This window comes from Spermophilus citellus (assembly GCF_964194105.1).
Source record: "Spermophilus citellus genome assembly, chromosome: 1".
Classification (NCBI taxonomy): domain Eukaryota; kingdom Metazoa; phylum Chordata; class Mammalia; order Rodentia; family Sciuridae; genus Spermophilus; species Spermophilus citellus.
The window spans coordinates 117,039,460-117,063,088 of record NC_138182.1 but is presented as its reverse complement, the minus strand read 5'-3'; the positions used below and the strand labels follow the sequence as shown (position 1 = coordinate 117,063,088).

The window sequence follows — 23,629 nt, the reverse complement described above, 5'->3', positions numbered from 1 at the left end:
GTAAGACTGGAGGCAAAAAAAAAAAAAAAAAAAAAGAAATTCTTAGAGATGAGTGTATGATAACTATCAAGAGAAACTTCTAGAATTAGAAGTTTTTAGTCATTTTAAGGCCTAAAGATCTTATTAACCTCCTACACAGCTTAATCAATGTTTGCTAGTATGATTATGTATCCCTAAGTAACTTAGCTAAATGTTGTCTTTACACTCCTAATAACTCTGACAATTTTAAAGGTTTACATTCCCAAAAAGGTCTCATTAGACTTCGTTAGGCCTTATTAAGGAGACAACCTCTCAGTTCTCCCACCTCCTAGTGAGAGCTTATTGATTTCTATTATCTTCATGATATCCATTAGCATGTTCCAGATGCTGCAACAATTAATCTCATTTCAGTGATCATGTCTTTTTGTTTCTCTCCTAGAAACACTTACCCCCAGGTGAATTTACAACCTGTTCCTCCTGAACCAGACTTTTACCATGGACCCCTTAACTAAACCAATTTCTAAAAAGGGACTCCAAACTGCTTGCTTCACTCCACGTCACCCACTTTCAGCTTTAAGCAGCAAGAGTGGTCAACACCTTTTTCCTTATAGCAATAGGAAGTCCCAAAAATTAGAGGAAAAAATAAGAGATAGATAGATAATTGGGTTGAATTGCAAAATGGAGGCTAGTTTGAATAAAAAAAAAAGTTAATCCCATTTTTTTCTCTTGCTTAGACTATGTTATAAGGACTGAGCTGTTAAAGCAACACATTTTATCAGTTGAGTTAATGTACATGCATGGCCATTATAACTCCTTACCTAATTTCAAAGACAAATCAAGGGCTTCATTGTTTCTAGAAAAGGGGTAAATTTTATGGGCCAGTCTATATGGGCAATGACCAACAGACTCCACTTTACCCTGCTTGCCTTCACTTACTAATCAGTAAATCTTCTCAGGGGATTAATTCACATGTTATGTTAGGGCTGTCATAACCTAATCACATTTCTTATACATTCTCATAAATTTTGTCACAAATGAGTTTTCTGGGGTACAACTAATTTGAAATCACAACATTCTATCTCTGGCCTCCTAAAGCTCATGCTCATCTCATGCTGCAAAATACATTTAATCCATTTCCAAGAGTCCCCATAGTCTTGACAGTTCAAGCATTACCAGAAGTCCAAGTCCAAAATCTCTTCTGAGACTCCAGGCTTTACTGTTAATTTTTCTCCCATTCTTTCTCAAAGGCACCAAAGGCCTTAACCAGGGTAACTGTGCATGGGTCAAAAGTCAGTGATAAAGACCTTTATGGGACAGCTAGATACAGTCTCTTACTTGATATTGATTCTGGGAGATCAAACTTGTTATTTTAGCTGTCCTGTAAAAAAAGGCGGGGGGACTTGTGAATGTCAGCTGACCAATGGAGTTTTGGCCAAGGTCCATCTCACAGTGGATCCAGTGGGCCCCTTTATTCACCCTGTGGTTATTTCCCAGTCCAGGACCAAAGGCCTGGAAAATCCCTGAAGTGTCACTAGGTAGAGACTGCTTTGTAAGCATGACGGACCTGGAGTCTGGTGTCCTCAGGCCATCACGGTAGCAATCACCAGTCCATCCAAGAAGTAGCAAGCTTTGCTGTGCTTTGCTGTGCTTCCCACTTTTGTTCCATCTAAGACTCCAGCCTACGGGGTTGTTCCACTCAAGGCTCCAACCTCTTAGTGTGGGTCTCCAATTCAGTTTGCTGTCCCACAGTGCCAATCATTGCTAGGAACAGTCTCATGGAGACACCCAAAATCCTTTTAAACTTAGGCATCTCTTAATCCAATCCAGCTGACAATTCAGATTAGCCATCAGAAACACTAATTAAAAAAAACTTTCAACATTAAAGAAAATGATATATATTAACAATAGAACATTTTTAAGATACAAAAGGAATGGAATTTTGTCTTTTGCCCCACTCTGTTTGGTACTGCTAGTCATTAAGTGAAATAAACTGGCTGAAGGACAAATATGATATATTATCACACATTTGTGGAAATTAAAAAGTTGATCTTGTAGATAAACAGGGTAAATTGGTAAAAATAGAAAAACAGTGGGGAGTAGAGAGAAAGAGAAGTGAGAGAAGGGCACAAACACAGGAGGAGGATGAATAGTTTCTGGTTTTCTCTACTCAGTAGGGTAAGTGCTGGCTACAGTGACAGATGGCATGTTTAAAAATGTCTAGAAGAGGATGAAACTTCCCAACACTCTGGACAGATTAATGTTTGAGTGGTTGAAAGAGTTTATTGCCCTGATTTGCTCATTATGCCTTATGTAAATAGATTATCCTATAGGATCCCAGAAGCATATTGACATTATGTCTCAATTATAATAATGACGATATTATTAATAATAATAATTTAAGGGCTGGGGATGTGGCTTAAGTGGTAGCGTGCTCGACTGGCATGCATGCGGCCCAGGTTCGATCCTCAGCACCACATACGAACAAAGATGTTGTGTCCACCGAAAACTAAATATAAAAAAAAAAAATTCTCTCTCTCTCTCTATCTTTAAAAAAAAAAAAGAATATTCTTTAAAAAATAAAAAAAATAATAATTTAAAAAGTTATCCCCAGCAAGACCAAGCTTATGCTGATGAGCTCCTGCACTGACTCTGTCTAAGCTCCCATAGCCACTTTTAAAGGGCCCATGAAGTGATGAGCAAGGGGCTGGAGGGAGAGCTGGTATACCCTTTATCCATAATACCCACATCAACCACCTTAATAATGAGCAGTTACCATCTCTACCAACAGAAAAAGACCCTCAATCTCATATCAGGGTTTTTTTGAATTTTACATTGGTTTAAAAAGTATGTTTAAATTTCATACAACCACTTTGTTTTAACAAAATTGTATACATGCTTATAAGGCTGGTCTAGATGAGAAAAAAAGAAAATGGAAAGGGAAGACAACAGAAGAAATGATGCCTTTGGAGAAGATGATGGTGCACTTAGGCTAGAAAAGGGCCACTTCCCGCACTTTCACTGGAGAGAAGGCTGAGCTTGTGGTTCCAGAGAGAAGGAAGGCAATCCATTTAATGGCAGTAGATTTGAACTCGTACCATACTTTCTTACCAAATTCATTCCTTTCCAAGTTATGGCAAGGGAATGTGGATGGGTGTTGGAGTTTGGAAAAGGCATGAACTACTAGATTTTAGAGTGAGAATTTTTTGTGCCATTCCAAAATGACCAGTATGATATTTGTGTTCATAAATCCAAACTAAGATTTGTTGTCATAGCTTGCATCTTTCTCCAGCCATGTTTTGTTGTTCTGTGTGAATTGTGCAGCCGGGGAAATAGGCTGAAGTGGGCTTAGGTGAACTGGAGTTCTTCAGCAGGAGCAGTGGGCACCACTCTGCACATGAGGAGGCAGAAGGTACTTGCAAAAGATGAGCAAAACTAATATTAAAAAAAAAATATATATATATATATATATATATATATATATATATATATATATAAAACATGCACTCCTGAAACTTGAACTCATTTTTTTAAGTTTTGTACTTTATTATATTTCCATAATATGAATTACTAATATTTATTAAGTACAATGTCATTAACTAATATTGTCATCGCATGATATAGTAATAGGCTATGGGACAAATCAAGTACCCAAGATAACTTGAATGCACACCTCTCTATTTTATCAGTCTCTGGAGTTAATAAGATAGTAACAGACCCTCACGTCTCTCCATGTTCACCTCTGCAGCTGATACTCTGCAAACATTTGGCATGCATAATTCCACTTAGTTCTCAGAATGTCCTTAAAATTAGTTTTGTTTTAGTGATTTGTCAATAAACTAATATTTTAAATGTTTATCACAAGTCAGTCTCCTAATCAGCGGTGGATCTTGTAGTATAGATTTATTTACCTGAATCTTAAACTTTATTTTTATCACAATTTATTTAAATCAAAATTTCCATGTTAGTAGAATTTCTGTGTTATTATTATCACAAAACCATGATCTACGTTTGTTCAAATAGAACAATTTATTTGTCTTAGCATAAATTAACTTAGTCACAATCTTCAGCAATTTCCTCTGAAAACTAAGCAGACTATAGAAGGTAATTGTTCCTGCTACTAGTGTAGCTATCATCAAGCAGAAGAATAATAAGTGATTCCTATGTGTGGTTGAAACTTCTGTCTCTAATTTACAAGCAAAGGGATTCAAATCACCATTACCTAACACTTAAAGCTCTCCATCCTGTTCTGGAATAGCTGGGTATCTCCCTCCTGAGACTAATTCTGGGCATCAGGCCAGAGCTGCAGAGCTGAGCAGGTTGGTGAATTTGCTCTAAATTTGAACTGAGTTTATCTCCAAGTCAGCAAAGATAGGTGAAATGGCCGAGGCTTCTGTCCCTTGGGCTTGGACATTGGGGATCAATTAGAGGAGGAGGACATGCAAGGCTTGCTGCAGGAAGTATCTACACTAGGTGCAACAGCTCATCTTTCTGTTCCTCTTGTAGGCCCCGCCCCAAGGAAGTGAGGAATGTTTTACTGTTTCCACTTGAACAAGGTAACAGCAAAGGAAGACGTATGAACAAAACAATAAACTAGGGGACAATGCACAAGGTGAAAGAAAGGTTTTGTGATTTCAGCATAAACATGATGGCTAAAGGTGGGAGCAGTCATCATGTTTATGCTGAAATCACAAAGTATTCCTTTCTGCTCATCAGCAAAATAAAATAAATAAATAAATAAAAGTTCTGGGAATGGACACGATGTTTAAGCACCTCTGGGTTCATCCCCAGTACCAAAAAAAAAAAAAAAAAAAAAAAAAAAAGTTAAATGAAGTGATGTGAACTTTAAAATCCCACAGTGTGATGCTTTCCAGGATTATAGGATTATAGGACTGTCTACAAAAGAGTTCAATGTAGATAAACTTCCTATTTTGGTTGTGCCTATTTTACTTGGCCACTACCCTGGAAGAAATTGGCACTCCAGGTGCTGGACACCTCCTTACTAATTTTTAACAAACTAGTAATTAATCTTAATTGGGATAATGCAGTTTCCTGGGTTTGAGTCTCCTACATGCTTGAGGTATGGGAGGAAGAGGGAAGAGGGACACCCCTTCAGGCCCGGCTATGTGCTAGACACACACAGCTCTCTTACTCCTTCTCCACAGCTCTCACCTGAGGTTGCTGGGACTGAGTTAGCAGAGGCTCCACTGTTTGCTCATTGTTTTTGAGATGACTGTCTGTAATACTTTTAAAAGTGTGCATTACTTGTAAACATTGTAACATAAACTTGTGTTTCTACTCTTGCTTCACTTACATGTGCTAGGACCTGTCAAATAAGGTTTTGCTTGTCTGTTTGGGTTTTTTTTTTTTTTTTTTACTACATCATTGAGCATTGTTTTTAAGGACGATTAAAGGAGACATTAATCTTTGACACAACATGTAGCCACAGAAACAATATTCTCCATGTTATAATGTAACTAAAGGGTGGTGTTTTATGTAATTCTGGGGCATGAAAATAAGTCTCATCTCTGATAAAAAAAAAAAAAAAAAACTTGCTTATCATCAATAAAAACAGACCCTCAGAACAAATTCCATTGTCCCAGATTATACCAACTTCAAATCCAAGATATTAGGACACTCAAAGTAAATGTTTTTTTTTTTTTTTTTTTTTTTTTTTATCCATTACCTGAAAAGAGAAAAGTTCTCAATTTTGGAAAATGATAAACCCATCCTAATTCCATCTTCAGATTGGGAGCCATCTCATCACAAAGTCATAAAACGTTCATTTCTGTTTTACTATAAAATACTAGGATTTCTATTTTTCCTGACCATAATCTGATGTTTAAACTTTTTTGGAAATCCTGCCTATGCTCTGAACTCACCCATGCCTGGCTCTTCTTGAGCAGATAACAACCCTCCCTAAAACCTTAGTGGCCCCTCATAAATTCTGATGTTGGAATCTCAATTCACCCCCTACCTTGAAATGTTAAGCCATGTAGAGCTCTAACTTGCTATCTTCCTTAGTATTACACTTGCCAGAAACAAGTTAGTTGTAAGTTTCCCAAGACAGTTGTCTTTGTAAATTTTGGTTATAAAAAGCCCTATGCCCTTAGATCGGCCTGACTTTTGTGTGAGACAGTTGCCGGCCAGCCAGCTCTCTTGTGTACACAATGTATGCTTGCTTTAATTTTGTTTAAAATTGGAGTCAGTGGCCTTTTCTTTGTGTCACTGGTTCAACAGAAAAATAATTATTGCAGTAATTATCATTAAACAATTTTATAACACTGAATTATAATCAAATAGCAGAGAATATAATTGTCAACAGAGGCTCTCTTCAAAATGGCTATTTTGTGGAAGTCATAAACTTATAGGAGACTGTGTGATCAGGGAGTGGCACTTCCAGGCCTGCTGGCTCCTTTCTTACTCTGAAATTAAAACTGGACTCAATAAAGGAGAAAGTGCCCTAGTTTCTGGGCTATGCATGGTAAACACTAATTTATAAAATGTTCTAGTCAGATTTCGTTAGTTTGGTCTATATTACTAATTTACTTTGGAGATTAATAGTTGGTTTAGTTAATCATCAGATCTGCTGAAAGCCTATTATTTAATAGTTCCTGAGCCAGTGAACAGAGACAGAATTCAATGGGTCCTACCTTGTCCTTAAAATACACCCAGCTGTACTGAGGTGCCCAGGCCTCAGGGGTCCCTGGCATACTTGGGTTCCTATGCTAAACCCAGGGTAGCCCCAGCTGTCCTCATTGCCCACTGCCCAGTCTCTGCCCTGGGCTCCTCCTCACACCTCTATCCTCAACCAGAGCCTGCTGTGTGAGCTGCAGAAGATGACATGACCCCATGCCACACCCATTGGCCTCTCATCTGGTCCAGGGAAGAGTCTGAGTCGTCATCCTTCCCTTCACAATTGCCCTGAAGTCTGAAGCTTCCAGAGCCCTCTGGTTTCTGCTGCTGCCCTGATGACCCAGGAAGACTCCCTCCAGGGCTGGTCCTGCTCTTCAGTCTGGGCAGAGTGGTCCAGAGCCTGAGAGCCCCAGCAGCACCTCCTCGAAGTGGCTTCTTCAATGCTGCTGCCCACATCTCCCTCTGTCCTTTTTTCCTGTTTGATTCCTCTTTCCCATATGAACTGCTGTGTATCCACACTCTAAATTTTAACTCCAGGTCATGAAATCTCATGTGTTGTAGCCACAGAAGCCAGTCTACCACGGGCAGCATGGCCATTAGGCCGGAACCCTGAGCACTTACTGAGTGGTTGAGTGTATCTCAGTGCTGGTGATCTTGTGTTCATCTTCTCGGTGAGTCATGAGTGTTTGTTGCTGTCAGTGGTGGAAGCAGAGGAACCTGGATATTGTCTGTCTTTCTGCCCAGTGGCTCTGTCTGTGCTCTGCTGGGTTCCTGGTTATACACTTGTCACACTTAGTATGTTTCTACCAGATAACTCCAAAATACATTCCCATTTTTTAATCATAAGCTCTCCATCACAAACTTATTCATGTTTCTCACAGTAGCAGAAAGTAGGAGTTGATTTTAAGTTACTAAATATGAATAATAAAAATGCAATCTTAATTGTTGTTTATTTCTGTTAAAAATCAATAATCCAGGTTAACTACTCAAACTAATATGTGGGATAGAATGTGGCCTCCGTATTTCTTTAGGATAGAAGGGCACAAATGTATAAACCAGATAATCAAACTGACACTGAAGAAGTCACACACATATTTTGGAAATATAATAAATGTCAGAATCAGAATATGTGCATAGATGAGAGAATAAATGAGAGGGAAAAAACAATAGCCAGAAAGGAAACACCTGTGTAAGCTACATTCAGGAAGCCACCTCTGCTCAGGTTCCTTCCTAGGTGAACAGCTCAGCAGCAGAGTCAGCTCCTGACTGCAGCTTGTAACACTAAACTGCAGGACAGGGAGGGAAAAAAGCATCCTATGATCCATGCACCTTGACCAGGTCTGAAGTTTGTAGTTAGGCACGATCTTTTAGAGGACAATAATAATTACACAAATTGCATTGAATAACTTACAACATACACAGTAAATCATTCACCAGTTATGAAATATGATATCATGGAATGATTAGAAATGTGATGTCAAAGTGTGTTCCCAGACATGCCTGTATTTGAGAATTTATTCTTTCCATCCACAAATTCTACTTGAAACATGGGAAATAAAAACCTTAATGACTAAATTCATATTAAAGTAAATGTGGTAATGTGAAGAGAAGTTCGTTTAAGTTATGTTATCTTCAAATTTCACCTATACACAGAAGAAAGTGTGTCTGTGTTTCCATTATCAACACCCATGTTCTAGTTCTAGATTGTCATTGTGAAAATAGAATAAAAACCTTGTAAATGATTTAGTCTGTCAACTTGATCATATGTAATTTACTTAGGAAAAGAAAATGAAAATGTACTGAAAACCTATGTTTGATAAAAAAAAAAAAAATATTGTAAGTTATCCATAAATGGAAACCTCATTAGAAGACGATGTCCAAAGAAAATGTTATAATTAGGGTGGTGCTTATGGGTCACATGATACCTTTTCAGTTCAAGAATAATGCTTTGGATGGTGACCCACCTTTAGGACCAGAAGAGAAGCTTCTGTTTAGGAGGTGAGCAGCACAGCACCTGGGAGAAGACCCTGGCTTACTCAGCTGCAGTAGTGCCAGTGGGGAGGGAAAACAAGAAACCAAAGATGTGAAAGGCAAGGTCATGAAGTACATAGTGTCAAGTACAAGAAATTTTCTGAGTCAAACAGGCCATATCTATGATAAAAATGCAGTGTTAAGTTGAGGTGGTGGGAATGCAGGGATCCTTGCTTCCTCAGGTGCTAAGACTCCTTCATAGTCCTGAGGAATGCTCCTGCCCAGCAGTGTTGAGGAAGGACTCCCCCAGTTATTTCATTATATTTGAAGTTGAGATGGGGACCAGAGAGAACTAGAAAAGTAATACTCAATTCAAATATCAAAATCAATTGATAGTTTTCCCCATATTTGTTGGACATTTGTGTTTCTTCTTTTCAAAAGTATCTGTTTTATTCATTTGCTCACTTGTTAATTGAGCTATTTCACTTTTTGCCAAAAAATTTTGTGAGTTATTTATATATTCTTGATATTAAGCTTCTTTCAAAAGAGTACCTAACAAAGATTTTCTCCCATTCTGTAGGCTCTGTCTTCACATTCCTTATTGTTTCCTTTTCTGTGCAGAAAGGTTTTGATTTGATGGCATGCCATTTATGGACTCTGGGCATTATTTTCTCAGCTTTAGGGGCCCTATTGAGAAGTCATTGCCTGTGCCTGTATGCTGGAGTGTTGACCCTATGTTTTCTTCTAGAAGTTTCAGTTTTTGGTCTGATTCCTAGGTCTTAAATTCATTTTGGGTTCACTTTCAAGTACTGTGAGGGATAAAGATTTATTTTTCTACATATGAATAATAAGTTTTTCTATCACCAGTTTTTAAAAAACCTGTCTTATTTCCAATGTATGTTTTTGGCATCTTTGTCAGGGATTGAATGACTATAGGTGTCTGTCTTTGTCTCTGTGTCCTCTATTCTGTATCATTAACAATTAGAAAAATGCAATTCAAAACTACACTGTGATCTTTTACATCATGCCACTCAAAATTACAGTCATCAAGAATATAAATAATAATAAATGATAGAGAAGATGTGGCAGAAAAGGAAAACTTTCATATTTGGGGATTATAAATTAGTAAAACACAATGGAAATCAGTATGGATGTTCCTCAAAAGGATAGGCATGGAACTACACCATATGACTCAGCTGTTCCACTACTTGGTATTTAGCCTGAAAAATTAAAGTCTTTATACTACTATGATACATGCATACCCAGGTTTATGGCAGTACAATTCACAATTCTCAAACTATAGAACCAGCCTTAGTTTCCATCAATGGGTGAATGGATAAAGAAAATGTGGTACATATACAAATAAAAATAAGCAAATAAAATATACATATACAAATAAAAATATACTTTTATTCATCCTTAGAATAAATAACCTATGTCAATTGAAGGAAAATGGATAGCTCTGGAGACCATTATGTGAAGAGAAAAAAAAACTGAGAAGTTCAAAAGTCATATGTTTTCTCTCATATGTGGAAGGTATAGAAGGAAAAGGAAATGAAAGACAGAGGAATGAATGGGAATCTCATAAAAATCATAGGGAGATCAGTAGAAGAAAGGGACCAAGGGTAGAGAGGCAGAGAGGGCAGGGAGAAGTTCTAGGGAGTGATATCAGCCATATCCTATGGTTATACTATGTGTTTAAACAAATATTTAACAACAAATGTACAACTGTACATTCTGTACAACTGTAACACACCAATTAAAAATGGGGAAAGAGATAAAATCATATAAGCTACTATTACACATTTGTTATCTGAGTCATACAGATACTTATATAAAAATTCATTTAACAAAAGCTCTGTAGGATTAACCATTTGTTCTAAACAAATGCTAATAAACTAAATTTCCTTTATTCTCTTATTTTGTCATATTTATTACTTAGTTTTTTAAATTCATTTTTATTCAAGCAGTGCATTTTTATGGAGAAAGAGAACCAAACTTCTAATGATTTCATTTTGTTGGGGTTGTTACCCCAAAACCAAACTGGCCTACTTCTCTTGCTCCTGATCCTCTCTGTGTTTGTTCTCACCTGTTTGGGGAACTCAGGGATGACTGCCCTCATCTTCTTGGACCCCGGCTCCACACCCGCATGTACTTTCTCCTCAGCCAGCTCTCCCTCATGGACCTGATGTATATCTCCTCTACGGTCCCCAAGATGGCCATCAACTTCCTCTCTGGCCAGAAGAGCATCTCTTTCCTAGGCTTTGGTGTGCAAAGCTTCTTATTCTGGACCATGGCCAGCTCAGAAGATTTAATCCTGGCCTCCATAGCCTATGACCACTTTGTGGCCATCTGTTTTCCCCTCCACCATCCTATACATGTGAGTAACATGATGCATGGGAAGATGATTTTATGCCCTTCATCTTCCTTACTGCAGGTCCAGGGTCATCAATCATTTCTTCTGTGAAGTTCCTGCCATGTTGCCCCTGGCCTGTGGGGACACCTGGGTCTATGACACATGGTGTTTGTGAGCACAAGCCTGTTTCTCCTTGTTCCTTTCCTTGGCATCACTGTGTCCTGTGGATGGATCCTTTTTGCTGTCTTCCATATGCACTCAAAAGAGGGAAGGAGAAAGGACTTCACCACGTGTGCCACACATTTAACTCTGGTGGCACTCTACCATACACCTTTTGCTTACACTTATCTCAGTGATACTGCCAGTTATAAGTGATGAGTTCTGCTCCTTCACATGTTGAACTATAACATTAGAGAAGCGCTCCAAGACAAGAATATAAAGCAGGGTTTACTTAAAAAGGGGGTAACAGACTTCTCCAGGAGGGAGAAGGGGGCTATAGCTGGTATCCTGGTATGGCAAGAAGTAAGGGTGTTTTTCCTTTTTATGTGTCTTAGGCTTCCTTTGTTCTACTCTCTTCCCCTTTTTCCTTATTGTGTATGTGACTAGGCCCAGGAAATGCTTGGTGGGATGGCCAAAAGGTGGGAAGCCAGTTTGGAGGGGCCATGGAAGAGTGATCTGGGCAAGAAGGGTATGTAATTAGTAACTCCCTGTAGGGAGTGACAATTTCTGGGATAGGTTACCTTAGCAATAGGTTGAAGCAGGGTCAGGTTCTTGATAAGGTTGGATAAAGGGCTCTGTAGGAATTAACATTTCAATTCCTCCATCCTGTATATCTGACTCTTGCCTATATTCCGAATTCTGGCTTCATTTTCCCCTCTAATTTTAGAAACTTCTTACTCCTGTGAGGAAAAGGGACAATGATCATCTGGCTGCTTTGAGTTGAGAGGGACAATGTGAGATGCCGCAAGCAGTTTGAAGTTTTCTTTTACAAGTCAGGTTGAATTGAAGTCTGTTTGGGGAAGACTAGTTTGTAAAGTTATTTCAGGGCAGGTGCTTCTATAAAAGATAAACAAAAAGACATGAGTACTAAAATGAGATTAATACAAAATAAATGTTGCAACATCTAGAACATGTCAATGAATATTATGAAAATAATAGAATGTCTTTCACCCAGAGGTTTGAGGGTTAGGTTGTCTCCATAACTAGACTGGAGAGAACAAGGCCTTTATTTGGGAATGTAAATCTTTAACATTGTCTGTTATCAGGAATTAAAGCACAACATTTAACTTTTAATGTCACAGAGGTTTACCCTTTTAAGACGTAGTTAAGTTACTTAATGTCATTTAATTTTGTAAAGTCTTTCTACTTGTATGACTTCTATGTTTAGTAGAGATCTCTTTATTTCTGTTACTTATCGCTAGATAATCATACTATCCCTAAGTAACAGAAATAAAGGGATCTATTAAGCTTACCTGTGTAGGTTAGGAATAAATATAGGCCTTAAACTAATTAAAAACTTCTGACTCTGGTAATTTCTCGTGATAGTTATCAGGCATTCTTCCTAAGAATCTCTTATAATCTTTTGTAGCTTCAAGTTTTACTTATTCTTGGGGGTAACACAAGTGTATATATCTTAAGTTACATTTAACTTTCTTTCTTTCTTTCTTTTTTTAATGCCAAGAAATGGCTGTGTTTTGGTTTAACTGTTTTTGCTAAATATTCAAAATCATGCTGGTCAAAATTGACTTCCGATCTACTGTTAAGAGTCAGGTGAGTTTCCATGGGAGTCACTATTGTGAATCTTGAGAGCAGCTTCTTATCTCTGTTAGTGCCATTTGTGCTAGAATGGTTCACATTCTTGCTGACTATGTGAGTTCTCTTGGAAGTATCATAGATGTCTACCTTCTCCAATGACCCTCCTCCTCTTCATAGCAAGTGCACCAATTGGCTTTTTGTTCTCCAGTGGTCACATTAATCTCCCTGATCAGGAGGTTGTGTGGCCCAGAGTTGCAAAGCTCTTCAGAGAAGTTCCCTTGTTCTCTGGATTCAGACTGATTTAGAATGCAAGAGACAAATATTGGATTTCTTGGCCCTTTTAATTTAACTCTAATTTTTAAGTCCTCATCTTAAACATCCAGCAAGTCAGTTTCACCCATCTTAAAGTAAGAGTACTGGGCTTTAACTTCAATGTCTATAATCTTACAGTCATTGACCCCTTTTATTAATTGGGGTCTGTATTTTCTTATGTGTCCTGTGGGTGTGGTTTATTATCTTAAATTAATCCAGGTTGTGTGTTCTTGAAGCAATACCTCTGCAAAATATTAAAAGGCAACATTTACACCATTTATAAAGAGAATGCAAAATGAAATTCACAAACGTAAAAACATATTTAGTTGATGTAATAGCTACCTTGAATTTTTGCTGAGTTATACATTATATCCTTTTTAGGTCAATTTGAGGTGGCTAAGGGAACAAAAGCATCAGGCAACCTGTGTGTGTGAAAGAACAACCAATCAGATGCCAATAGACACGCAGTGATGATGCCTGATATGACCACCTGTCAATCAGCAGGGTCTCCTGATCAATCCTGGAAGGACACAGATCTCAGCAAGATTCCTTAACCAACCCCAGGAGGACAAGGCACTTGAACAACCTCTCTTTCCTGTCCCAATTCCTCCCTTCCTGCCCTATGCTCAATAAAATTCCAATCTGACTGAGGCTGGGCATGATTCCCCCAGACCTGCTCTGTTGAATTGGAGGGTCTTGCCCAGGAGTGAATCTCAATAAAACCTTGTTCAGCTGCCTTTAATCTGCTTCATTTTGATCACTGGTGCATGATCTAACAATCTCCTGTTTGAGACCACAGTAATTCTTACAACAAAAATCAATTCTTTTAACACAATTTCAATTAACTGAAGTGTGGCCTACTTTGGAGTCATTCTGCTGTGTAATAAGGTGGGTGGGCAGAGCCTTATCTCAGGTAAGGTTGGGCTCTTCATAAATCTTAAGTAAAGTGTTGTAGTTTTGAAGCTGATTTTTGCGTCTTAAATATCATTTTATAAAGTTTACATATATTGTTTTTTGAGTCCACATGAATTTTAGCTAGCATAATATATTACATTTAAAAGTAAATTAAAGAAAAGCTGAGAGCTTTTAACCTTTTTTGTAGAGAAGTAGCAAATGCTTTTATTGATTAGTCTCTCATTTACTTCAAAATATATTGAAATTTTACACCAGTGTAAAAGTTAACAAGTCCAGTTATGGATCAGTAAGTGTTATAAATAAATCCCCAATAAAATTTGTAATCCTTATAAGTCTAAAATTACCATACAACTTTAATTTGGAGAACACAAGCTTGATATATATATATATCAAGCTTGTGTTAATTAAATATATATATATATATATATATATATATTTAATTCTTCTACATTAAACACTTGTATATCTGGAAGATATGAACACAGTTAATATACAAAGAGGAGTAATAGCACTACAATTGCATTGATGTTTTTATATTAACTGTTAACTTTTAAAGAAAAATCTAGACTTTGTAAAAATGCAATATTCCAAAATAACAGTTGTTTAACCACAGTTGTATAAATCTTAATTTCTTTAAAATTAGATGTTCTAAAAAAATAAAACTTAACAGACACCATGTTAGGAAATTAATGTTTTAAGAAATTTCTTGTACTTTAACATATAGATTAATCTTTAGTGTATTAACATTTGACCTTAGGGAAAAAACTTAAATAGCTTTGAATTATTGTTCCATATATGTAAATAACCAACTTAGTATCATACAAACTTGTTGAAATTTGCTCTTTATTTACACAGATGTTCTTTATCACTTACTTTAACTCTTTTTCTTTATTTCATCAAATGATGACTTTCTTACCCCAAAACACCTACTTTTCCTTCTATTGAATAAAGTTTTCATATCTAGAACCTTTTAATATCTCTTTCCCATCTGTTAACCCCCTTTTCTGTTCACATTTTGAAACAATCCTTGTAAATTTCTAAATTTAGACTCCATTTTAATGAGAAGAAATACTTTATGTTATTTACAGTACTCTAATTAAAAACACAGTTGAAATTTTTGGGCCCCTTTGTAAACAGAATCACAACTGTTTACCATGTTATGAAAACATACACAATTTTCCCTTATATAGAATTATATCTGTTGCGATTTTAAACTGTTAGTAACCTTGTTTTCAGTGATGACAAAGCAATTTTAAACTCTTTTCTTATTTTTCAATTTGTAAAAACACCAATAATGCTACTCAATGGAATTTAAGGACTTAAGAGAACTTGATGTTATAATTCAATAGTTTACATTGTAACCTTGTAAATTAATCAGATGTCTAACAAACACATTTATGAGAAATCCCAACTCAAAATTAACTTACTTATTTTTACCAAAATATCAGACAAGTGTATTGACCAGTATTAGCCATCTCTCCCTTGTTGAAGAAAAGTCCCAGAAACAATGGATATTTAACTTTTATAAATATCAATACTTTATTAGTTCCTTGAACAACTAGAGAGACTTGTGGGTTAAGTAATTTCAAAGATATCTTTACTTTTATTTGTTTACCCAATCTAAACTGAACCTTCTTAAATCATGTGAATTAAGGTATTTGGATCCTTTTTTTAAAATGTATGAGCACTCCTTATTTATCTATTCATAATGTATGGATGCACACACATGTGGACAGAAAACACAATACACAGTATGCACACAACCAAAAGTGAAGGCCTTGTAGCTTTCCCAAGGTGAATCTCCATGGTGATGTTATAAATGTTTAAATAAATGAATAAATAAATTTTTAAAAACCTCTTTGGTTGAATAAAATATAGGACTGATCAGAAAAACTTTATTTTAGGTTTGTAGAATCAAAATTATGAGCTAAAAAAATACAGAATCTAAGAAAAATCAAGACTCCTACCTAAAAAAAAAAAAAAAAAAAAGACACGGCTGGTAACAATTTTAGTAAATTACTGTACAATTAACTTTTTGGTTTAGTCTAGTAAAAGTTCAGGTAAAAGACATTCCCCCCCCCCCCTTGGGCTTCAGATTAGTCTCCTACTAAACCTGCAGTCTTCTTCCATTTACATTTCAATGTAAGTCCTGGCTAAGATCTGAAAAGAGCTCAGGAAAACCACTGTTCTGAGCAGAAACCTCATGCCCAAGACATTTTAACCATTTTTGCTAGTTGGTAACCCACAGGTCTGGATGTCAAAAATTATGATACCTTATTTTCCATTATTTTTGAGACCAAAGCTACTATGTTAAGCTTCTTACTGAGATAAGCTACTTTCTGTTGAGTAGGTCCATTCTCTTGTGTGACATTCCTAGGGCTATTTCTCCTCTCTCAGTGACAAACAGGTTAAATTTTGCTTCATAGGTAAGTTGAGCACAGTGTCTTGAAGTAAGTCCCCTTTTCAATGTCTGAAAACTTTTACAATGTTTTGGTTCCCATATCAGGGCAGTGGTTACTTGGTGTAGAGTTCCTTTAATGAGGCTGTAAAAAAAAGGCTTAGCCATTTCCCCATTCCCAGAAATCTAAAGCCTATAGTATCCAGTATTCCTAGGTAGCCTCTGAGTTGCCTTGTGGTCTGAGGTAGAGGGTATTTTCCTGTGGGGTTACTCTTTCCTGTCCTAGCTTGCAGATTCCTTGAGATAGCTATAATCTTAAAGTGGGAACAGGTGGGCTGGAGGGGCCAGGGAGGAGGGATTCAGTCAGGAAGGGGGTGTAATTAACAACTCCCTGTATGGAGTGACAATTCCTTGGACAGGTTACCCTAGCAATAGGTTGGAGCAGAGGCAGGTAATTGATAAGAGGAGGGGGAAGGGCTCTGAAGGAATTACCATTTCAATCTCTCCATTCTCTGGATCTGATCCTTGCTTATCTGCCTATCTAATTCTGGCTTCTTCAGGCCCAGGAGTCTTGGCTTATCAGCACAGGATGAGAATCTAGCTGTCTTCTACACCATTATCACTCCCAATGTGCAATCACATCACCTACAGCCTGAGGACAAGTAGGTCCTGGGGGCTACAGGAAGAGTATGTGAAGAGTTCAACCCCAGGAAGAAGTGAGCATGACTGTCCCTGTGTTGAACCCTGATGCAAAGAAAAGACCACTGACTCCAATTTTAAATCAATTAAAGCAAACTTGTATTTGTGTACACAAAGAGAGCTGATCAGTGGCTGTCTCTCTTAACGTTGGCTAGAAAGCAGCCCCCCAGCTCTTCAGGAACAAGGTTTTATAGCACAAAAAGTTGCAAAGGGGAGGTATCTTGAGAACTTATAGTTAACAAGATTTTGACAAGCATAATACAAAGGCAGATAGCAGGTCAGTGATCTGCATGACATGATATTCACAATAGCTAGACTGTGGACCCAACCCAGATGCCCTTCAATAGATGAATGGATAAAAAAATGTGGCATTTATACACCATGGAGTATTATGCAGTACTAAAAAATGACAAAATCATGGAATTTGCAGGGAAATGGATGGCACTAGAGCAGATTACGCTTAGTGAAGCTAGCCAATCCCTAAAAAACAAATACCAAATGTGTTCTTTGATATAATGAGAGCAACTATGAACAGAGCAGGGAGGAAGAGTAGGAAGAAAAGATTAACATTAAACAGAGACATAAGGTGGGAGGGAAAGGGAGAGAAAAGAGAAATTGCATGGAAATGGAGGGAGACCCTCGTTGTTATACAAAATTACATATAAGAGGTTGTGAGGGGAATGGAAAAATAAACAAGGAGAGAAATGAATTACAGTAGATGGGGTAGAGAGAGAAGATGGGAGGGGAGGGGAGGGGGGATAGTAGAGGATAGGAAAGGTAGCAGAATACAACAGTTACTAATAAGGCATTATGTAAAAATGTGGATGTGTAATGGATGTGATTCTGCAATCTGCAATTGGGGTAAAAATGGGAGTTCATAACCCACTTGAATCTAATGTATGAAATATGATATGTCAAGAGCTTTGTAATGTTTTGAACAACCAATAAAAAAAGAAAAATACAAAGTAGGGAATAAATTCAGATCCCAACATCAGAATTTATGAGGTGCTGCTGAGGTTTCAGAAGGGTTGTTATCTGGTCAAGGTGAGCCAGGATTTATCAGTTGCCACTAAGGTTTCAGAGAGGGTTGTTATATGGGCAGGGAAAGCCAGGCATGGGAGAGTTCAAGTCATGGGCAGGAATTCCAAACAAGTTTAGAAATTGCAGTAATTTATAGTAAAACAAAAATTAACTTTTCATGACTTTGTGACAAGATGGCTCCCAATCTTAAGGTGGAATTAGGCTGGGTTCATCACCTGCTTCTCTCTGTTGTGTTGCTCCATGCTGACTAGCACACACTGGAGCAGAGATGACCAAGAGAATTATGATGTGATTTCACATATGTAATTAATTTCTAGTAAGATGTTTATTAGTAAAATTAATTTAATATAGTGATCATTATAAAGAAATATAAAAATAATTAATGAGTTTAATGGAATACATTAAAATCCATGTTAATATGAATGATATAGATATTAACCACAATTTATGTCATTATAAGTTATCATATATATGATATGTTCTTATATATTAGTTAATGTTCTAATGTTCATACTGATGTTGATATGTTATCACATCTACATGCTTCACATAAAATTATTATTGTCTGTAGACTTTGTTTGGCTTCTATTTTGTCGATTCTGTGTGTAATTCATACGAGCCCCCAAGTCCCAGCAACATGGACTATAAACTCTTCTAGTGACCCACAAACACAGGAGGCCACTGTCCATAAAATCACAGGGTTTCTGGGAGACTCAAAGTCTTCTCCTTCAGGGAAGGAGAGGGCAGGGCCTGGTGAGTCACACCTTCCACAGCCCAAAGTCACAACCCTGAGAATAAAACAGTTTTTCAAGTTCAGGCCCTTCCCTGCCTGGTGGCCTGGACCCTCACTTATCACAGAAGCTATCACAACCCAGTCACCCTGACAACCAAACACCAAGACCACCAAAGAAAGCTTGATGAAGGTGTCAAAGGGTGATAAAAACAATGAGGGGGCAGAAAATTGAGGCATATTCAGGGACATACTGTCCTCAGTGAGCACCTCTTCATCTCTTGGAGAAAGAGTAAAAGCGTCTTTGGCTGCTCAATTGGAACTTAGTCTTGTTTCTGCTTCCAAAATTCCAAGAAGGGAAAACAATCCAGTGTATAAGGTCAAAATTGGTGATGTTTGTTCTTTCAGGCACATACTTTGGAAGCAGAAAGTTTGGACATTCCCAGATACCTGGGGACAAGGAGCATGGAGTCCACTCAGAGCACCAGTGAGCTCCTTCCAAAAAGAGGAGAGTTCCCCAGGGGTCCAGGGAGCTCTTCCCCATTCCCAGGAACCTCTCCAAGGACTGGCTCAGCTCCAGCAGGTTTCCTGGGTTTCATTCTGGGGAGAGTCTCACAGGGATCCCCAGTTGCCCATTCACCCTCAGCCTGGCCACATCCTTAATCCTTTGCACAGGGGACTTGCATATTCACACCTGGGTTCCCCTGAATCCCATCCAGGGAGCTCTGGTTTGCTTCTACTTAATCCCACCCTGGGGCTGGTGACTTGTGGGGTGGAAAGGAGGAAATGAGAGGTGGGGTGGGGACAGCACAGGCCAAGGAGGTCTGGGAGGCACAGGGCTGAGAAGGGCTGTGGTGGCAAAGGAGCCTGGATCACCTTCTCCCACCTCCTTTCTCTGGTCTGTGATGTTGTTCTGGCTCTTCCCTAAAGGTATCTGCCCTCACCACAAAGGTTACCTGCCCCTAGGTCCTCAAAATGCAACCTGAGTCCCAAGAGTGAGTGTCACTTAGGGCATGAGGGAAGTGCAGACCCTCAGCCCTCCCAGGACCCCTGAATCAGAGTGTGCCTCCCAGCTCAGGGGATGTGGGTGCACAGCAAGTGGAGGAGCCCTGGGGAGAGTCAAAGGCTGAAGGACTTTTTTACTTTGAAAGTTTCTATGCAGTAGGAACCTCAGGGATTGGAGTCAGAGAGGCCCTGGGTAAATCCTGCTTCTCTTCTCCTGAACAAATCTCTTGATGCAACCTCCACATCTCAAGCATCAAGTGGGAACAGTGAGAAGGATGCCAGTCACACTGGCCTCTCACAAGCACAGAGGTTAGATGAACTGGGAGCACCAGGTGGGAACCTGGCAAACACCAGGTGCTTCTCACAAGCAAAATTAAAACACAACTGCAAAATCATCATGCTTCAAGATGTAAATGAGCCAAAATTCAAAGTCATTGTGAAAATCTTCATGAATCCAGAGTTTTAATCCAGACATGAATCCAGACAATGACCAAGGACAATGAATCAGGGACAATAACCAAGTTTGGGGACGAAATATTACAGGTATGGGGCCTTCAGGGAAACTGAGGCACAGGAAAGACTCCCTACAAACCCTGACTCTGTGATCACATCAGAAAGGTTTCAGACATGTCAGTCAGAGTAACAGGCATGACTTTACTGAAGGGTTAGGAAAACGGGGAAGGGGACACTCTCAAGTGAGAGACTTGGTCCACTCAGAGAGGAGAGGGACAGTGTACCATTCCTGCACTCCAGTTTTATTGGGGGTCCCAGAGAAGTTTCCAGAAAGTCCAGCCCAGGTCTGCCTCTTGACTTTAGAATGAAAACAGGGTGACCTCAGACTTTCAGGTTCCCACTGTCATGGCAAACCTATGTCACCTTGGCCCATGCTGACCAGTTCTAATTGCAGTCGTCACTACACATTCTTACAGGTTTATGGTTAGGAGAAATTTTCCTTATCTTTCAGAATCTGGTATGGAAAAAGGGTCACAAAAGTCACTCCCTTCAAAGTGTCTTGGGTTCCTCTCATTAATGCTAATTCCTACCTGCATTTCCATGCAGATAACAGGAAGCTTGCTGAGCAATCCACACATCCTGTCCACTTAGGCCTGGCAGGGCTGCAGGGAAATTGCTTTTCGGTAAAGAACGCTTGTGCAGTGAGCAGAGTGAGCCCATTTTATACTTATTCTCTTAAACTTGTGTTCCAGCCATACTCATCTTTCTGTCCCTAAATAAAGGACAGAAAAAGACAACATGATCCTACGTAAGCCTGTGGTGCAATATTGGAGAGAAAATACCAAACCACACTGAACTCAGCCTTTGATGCCATCCACGGAGAGACAGTGGTTCACACCAAGAGCCCAGAGACTGCTGGGGGATTATAGATAAAATGCTGAGAGCACAATGTGAACTAACAACAAGCTACAGAAGCAGGACTCAGAGAGGGGCTCCTTCCAGTGAGGCCCTGGTTCGAGCTGGTGGGTGAGGTCTGGACATGTGAGTGTGGGTGATAGACCCTGTGCTGTTCTCTCATAAAACACACAACACTGTCCATAAACAGGTTTCCAGAAGGCCAGCCCTGCTAGGATGCTGAGAGCTGCAGGCTGAGACCAGTTCTGCTCCACAGCTCAGAGGCCAGCAGTGGACCCACTGCAGCTGATCCTGAGGCTGGATGCTGGGCAGTTCAGGGCCTCACTCCTTGTCCCCCTTTCTGTTCCCCAGCAGCAGCCTTCTCAGTGCCCCCTTCACCTCCTTGTTTCTGAGGGTGTAGATCAGGGGGTTCAGGAGGGGGGTGACGATGTTGTAGAAGAGGGTGAGGAACTTGCCCTGGTCCTGGGAGGACCTGCTTCCTGGCTGCATGTACATGTAGATGATGTTCCCATAGAACAGGGAGACCACAGTGAGGTGGGAGCCACAGGTGTTGAAGATTCTGTGTCTTCCTGAGGACGACTGGATTCTGAACACAGCCTTGACGATGTGGCCGTAGGAGACCAAGATGAAGACCAGGGGAGACAGCACGATGCCCACGGCCAGGACAAAGACAGTGCCTTCTATGGCCACTGTGTTGACGCAGGCCATGCGGATCAGGGCTGGCATCTCACACAGGAAGTGGTCCACCTTGTTGTGCCCGCAGCGGGGTAATCGTAGGGTCACTGGAGTCATGACCAAGGAGTTGGCCATCCCACAGCCCCAGGCCACTGACACCAAGCCCAGGCAGAGCCTGGAACTCATGATCACCGTGTAGTGCAGGGGCTTGCAGACGGCCACAAACCTGTCATAGGCCATGACGGCCAGCAGCAGACACTCCACTCCACCCAGGCCCAGGAACAGGAAGAGCTGGACCACGCAGCCCACATAGCTGATGGTCTTGTCATGGCCATTCAGGTTGTAGAGCAGCTGGGGGATGGAGCTGGTGGTGAAGCTGAGGTCCAGGAAGGACAGGTGGGTGAGGAAGAAGTACATAGGCGTGTGGAGCCGGGGGTCAAGCCGAGACACCAGGATGATGGTGCTGTTGCCCACCAGGGTCAGCAGGTAGGCTACCAGGATGACCACAAAGAGGACCCTCTCCAGGTGGGGGTGGTCAGAGAAACCCAGGAGGATGAAGGGGCTCTGGGTGCTGCGGTTGGTCCCATCCATCTCTACTGCACCTGAGGAGAGGTGTCAACACCAGTAGTGGCACCTGCTGATGCTGGAGTATGGACTCCTCGCCAGGCTTAGAGGAGCACAGAGCAGGTTTTTTTTTACTCACCTAAGCCCTAAACATTGGTGTGGAGGCTGTGCTATGATTATTATCTCCAAAGTATAGAAAAGGAAACTGAGGCAACGGTGTGTTAAGTAAATGTCACATGTGGAGAGGCAGAGCTGGTCTGCCCCAGGGAACGTGCCTGACATCTTCATCCGTATCCACCCCTGTGCTCTGTCATTCCAGAGAGGAAAGGCACACACCTGCCCAGCTCCAACCCCTGCTTCTTCCAGAGTCACAAGTTCCTGAGCTCAGAGACACAAAAGAACACCCCAAAGAACCCCCTGATAGGATTTAGGAAATAGCAAATGCAGCTCATCCTTGAACATCACGGGTTTGAACTACATGTGTAAACTTCTACAAAAATCTTTTTTTTTTAGTAAATGCATTGGAAAGATGTTTGAAGATTTGCAAGCATTTGATAAAACTTGAAGAAAAAGCATGTGACCATAAATACCCCCCAAATTTAAGAAACATTTAGAATGTCATGAATGCATGAAATACATGCTGATAATGCTACCTTTTTATCATTTACTAACATAAAATATACATAAATATTATATAAAATTAAAATGTATCAATATTTTCACAAACAGAGACTATATAACCTGCCACTTGCAAAGGAGAGAAATCGAAACCAAAGCAAACTGTATCAGGCATCATCAATAACGGAGAGGAACTCAGGGAGCCTGACTCTGTGCAATGACCTCAGGCACCCCTGGTGTGGGAAAAAATGTGTCCTTCTTCTCCCTTAATAAATGGGGACAGAATTCAAAGCCCTGGAACATGTGTGGTGGTTACCTGGTTAGGTTTCTGACTCCCACCAGGGAAAACAGACCCCTAGGAAAACCAGCAGTCCTGACTCCTGTGACCCTCTCCCCACAGGGCAGAGGAACTCACCTATAGACTCCCAGAGAAGGGCACGCTGCACATGGAACCTTACCTCAAGGAGGTAATGACGTGCTGAGAGGAGCTTCCTGGGTCCTCAATCCTAGGGAGTCCCTCACCCTCTTCATCCAGTGCATATATTGCTTCCTTTTTAGGTGAAATTCTAAACCATAGCTCCCATGAAAGGAAACCAAAACTGGCACAGAT

The 23,629-nt window shown here is 39.7% G+C and overlaps 1 protein-coding gene and 1 pseudogene across 2 annotated transcripts in view; both read right to left on the bottom strand.

Annotated features, from left to right (window-relative positions):
• The window catches only part of LOC308647923 (olfactory receptor 2T3-like), a 668,743-nt pseudogene that overhangs the window by 594,695 nt on the left and 50,419 nt on the right, over nucleotides 1–23,629 (bottom strand). The window lies entirely within an intron of this gene.
• Nucleotides 21,484–22,428, bottom strand: LOC308655707 (olfactory receptor 2W3-like; the record flags this gene model as incomplete). Its single annotated transcript, XM_081305873.1, has 1 exon — nucleotides 21,484–22,428. One exon carries the CDS (start codon nucleotides 22,426–22,428, stop codon nucleotides 21,484–21,486), a length of 945 nt encoding a protein of 314 aa, XP_081161999.1.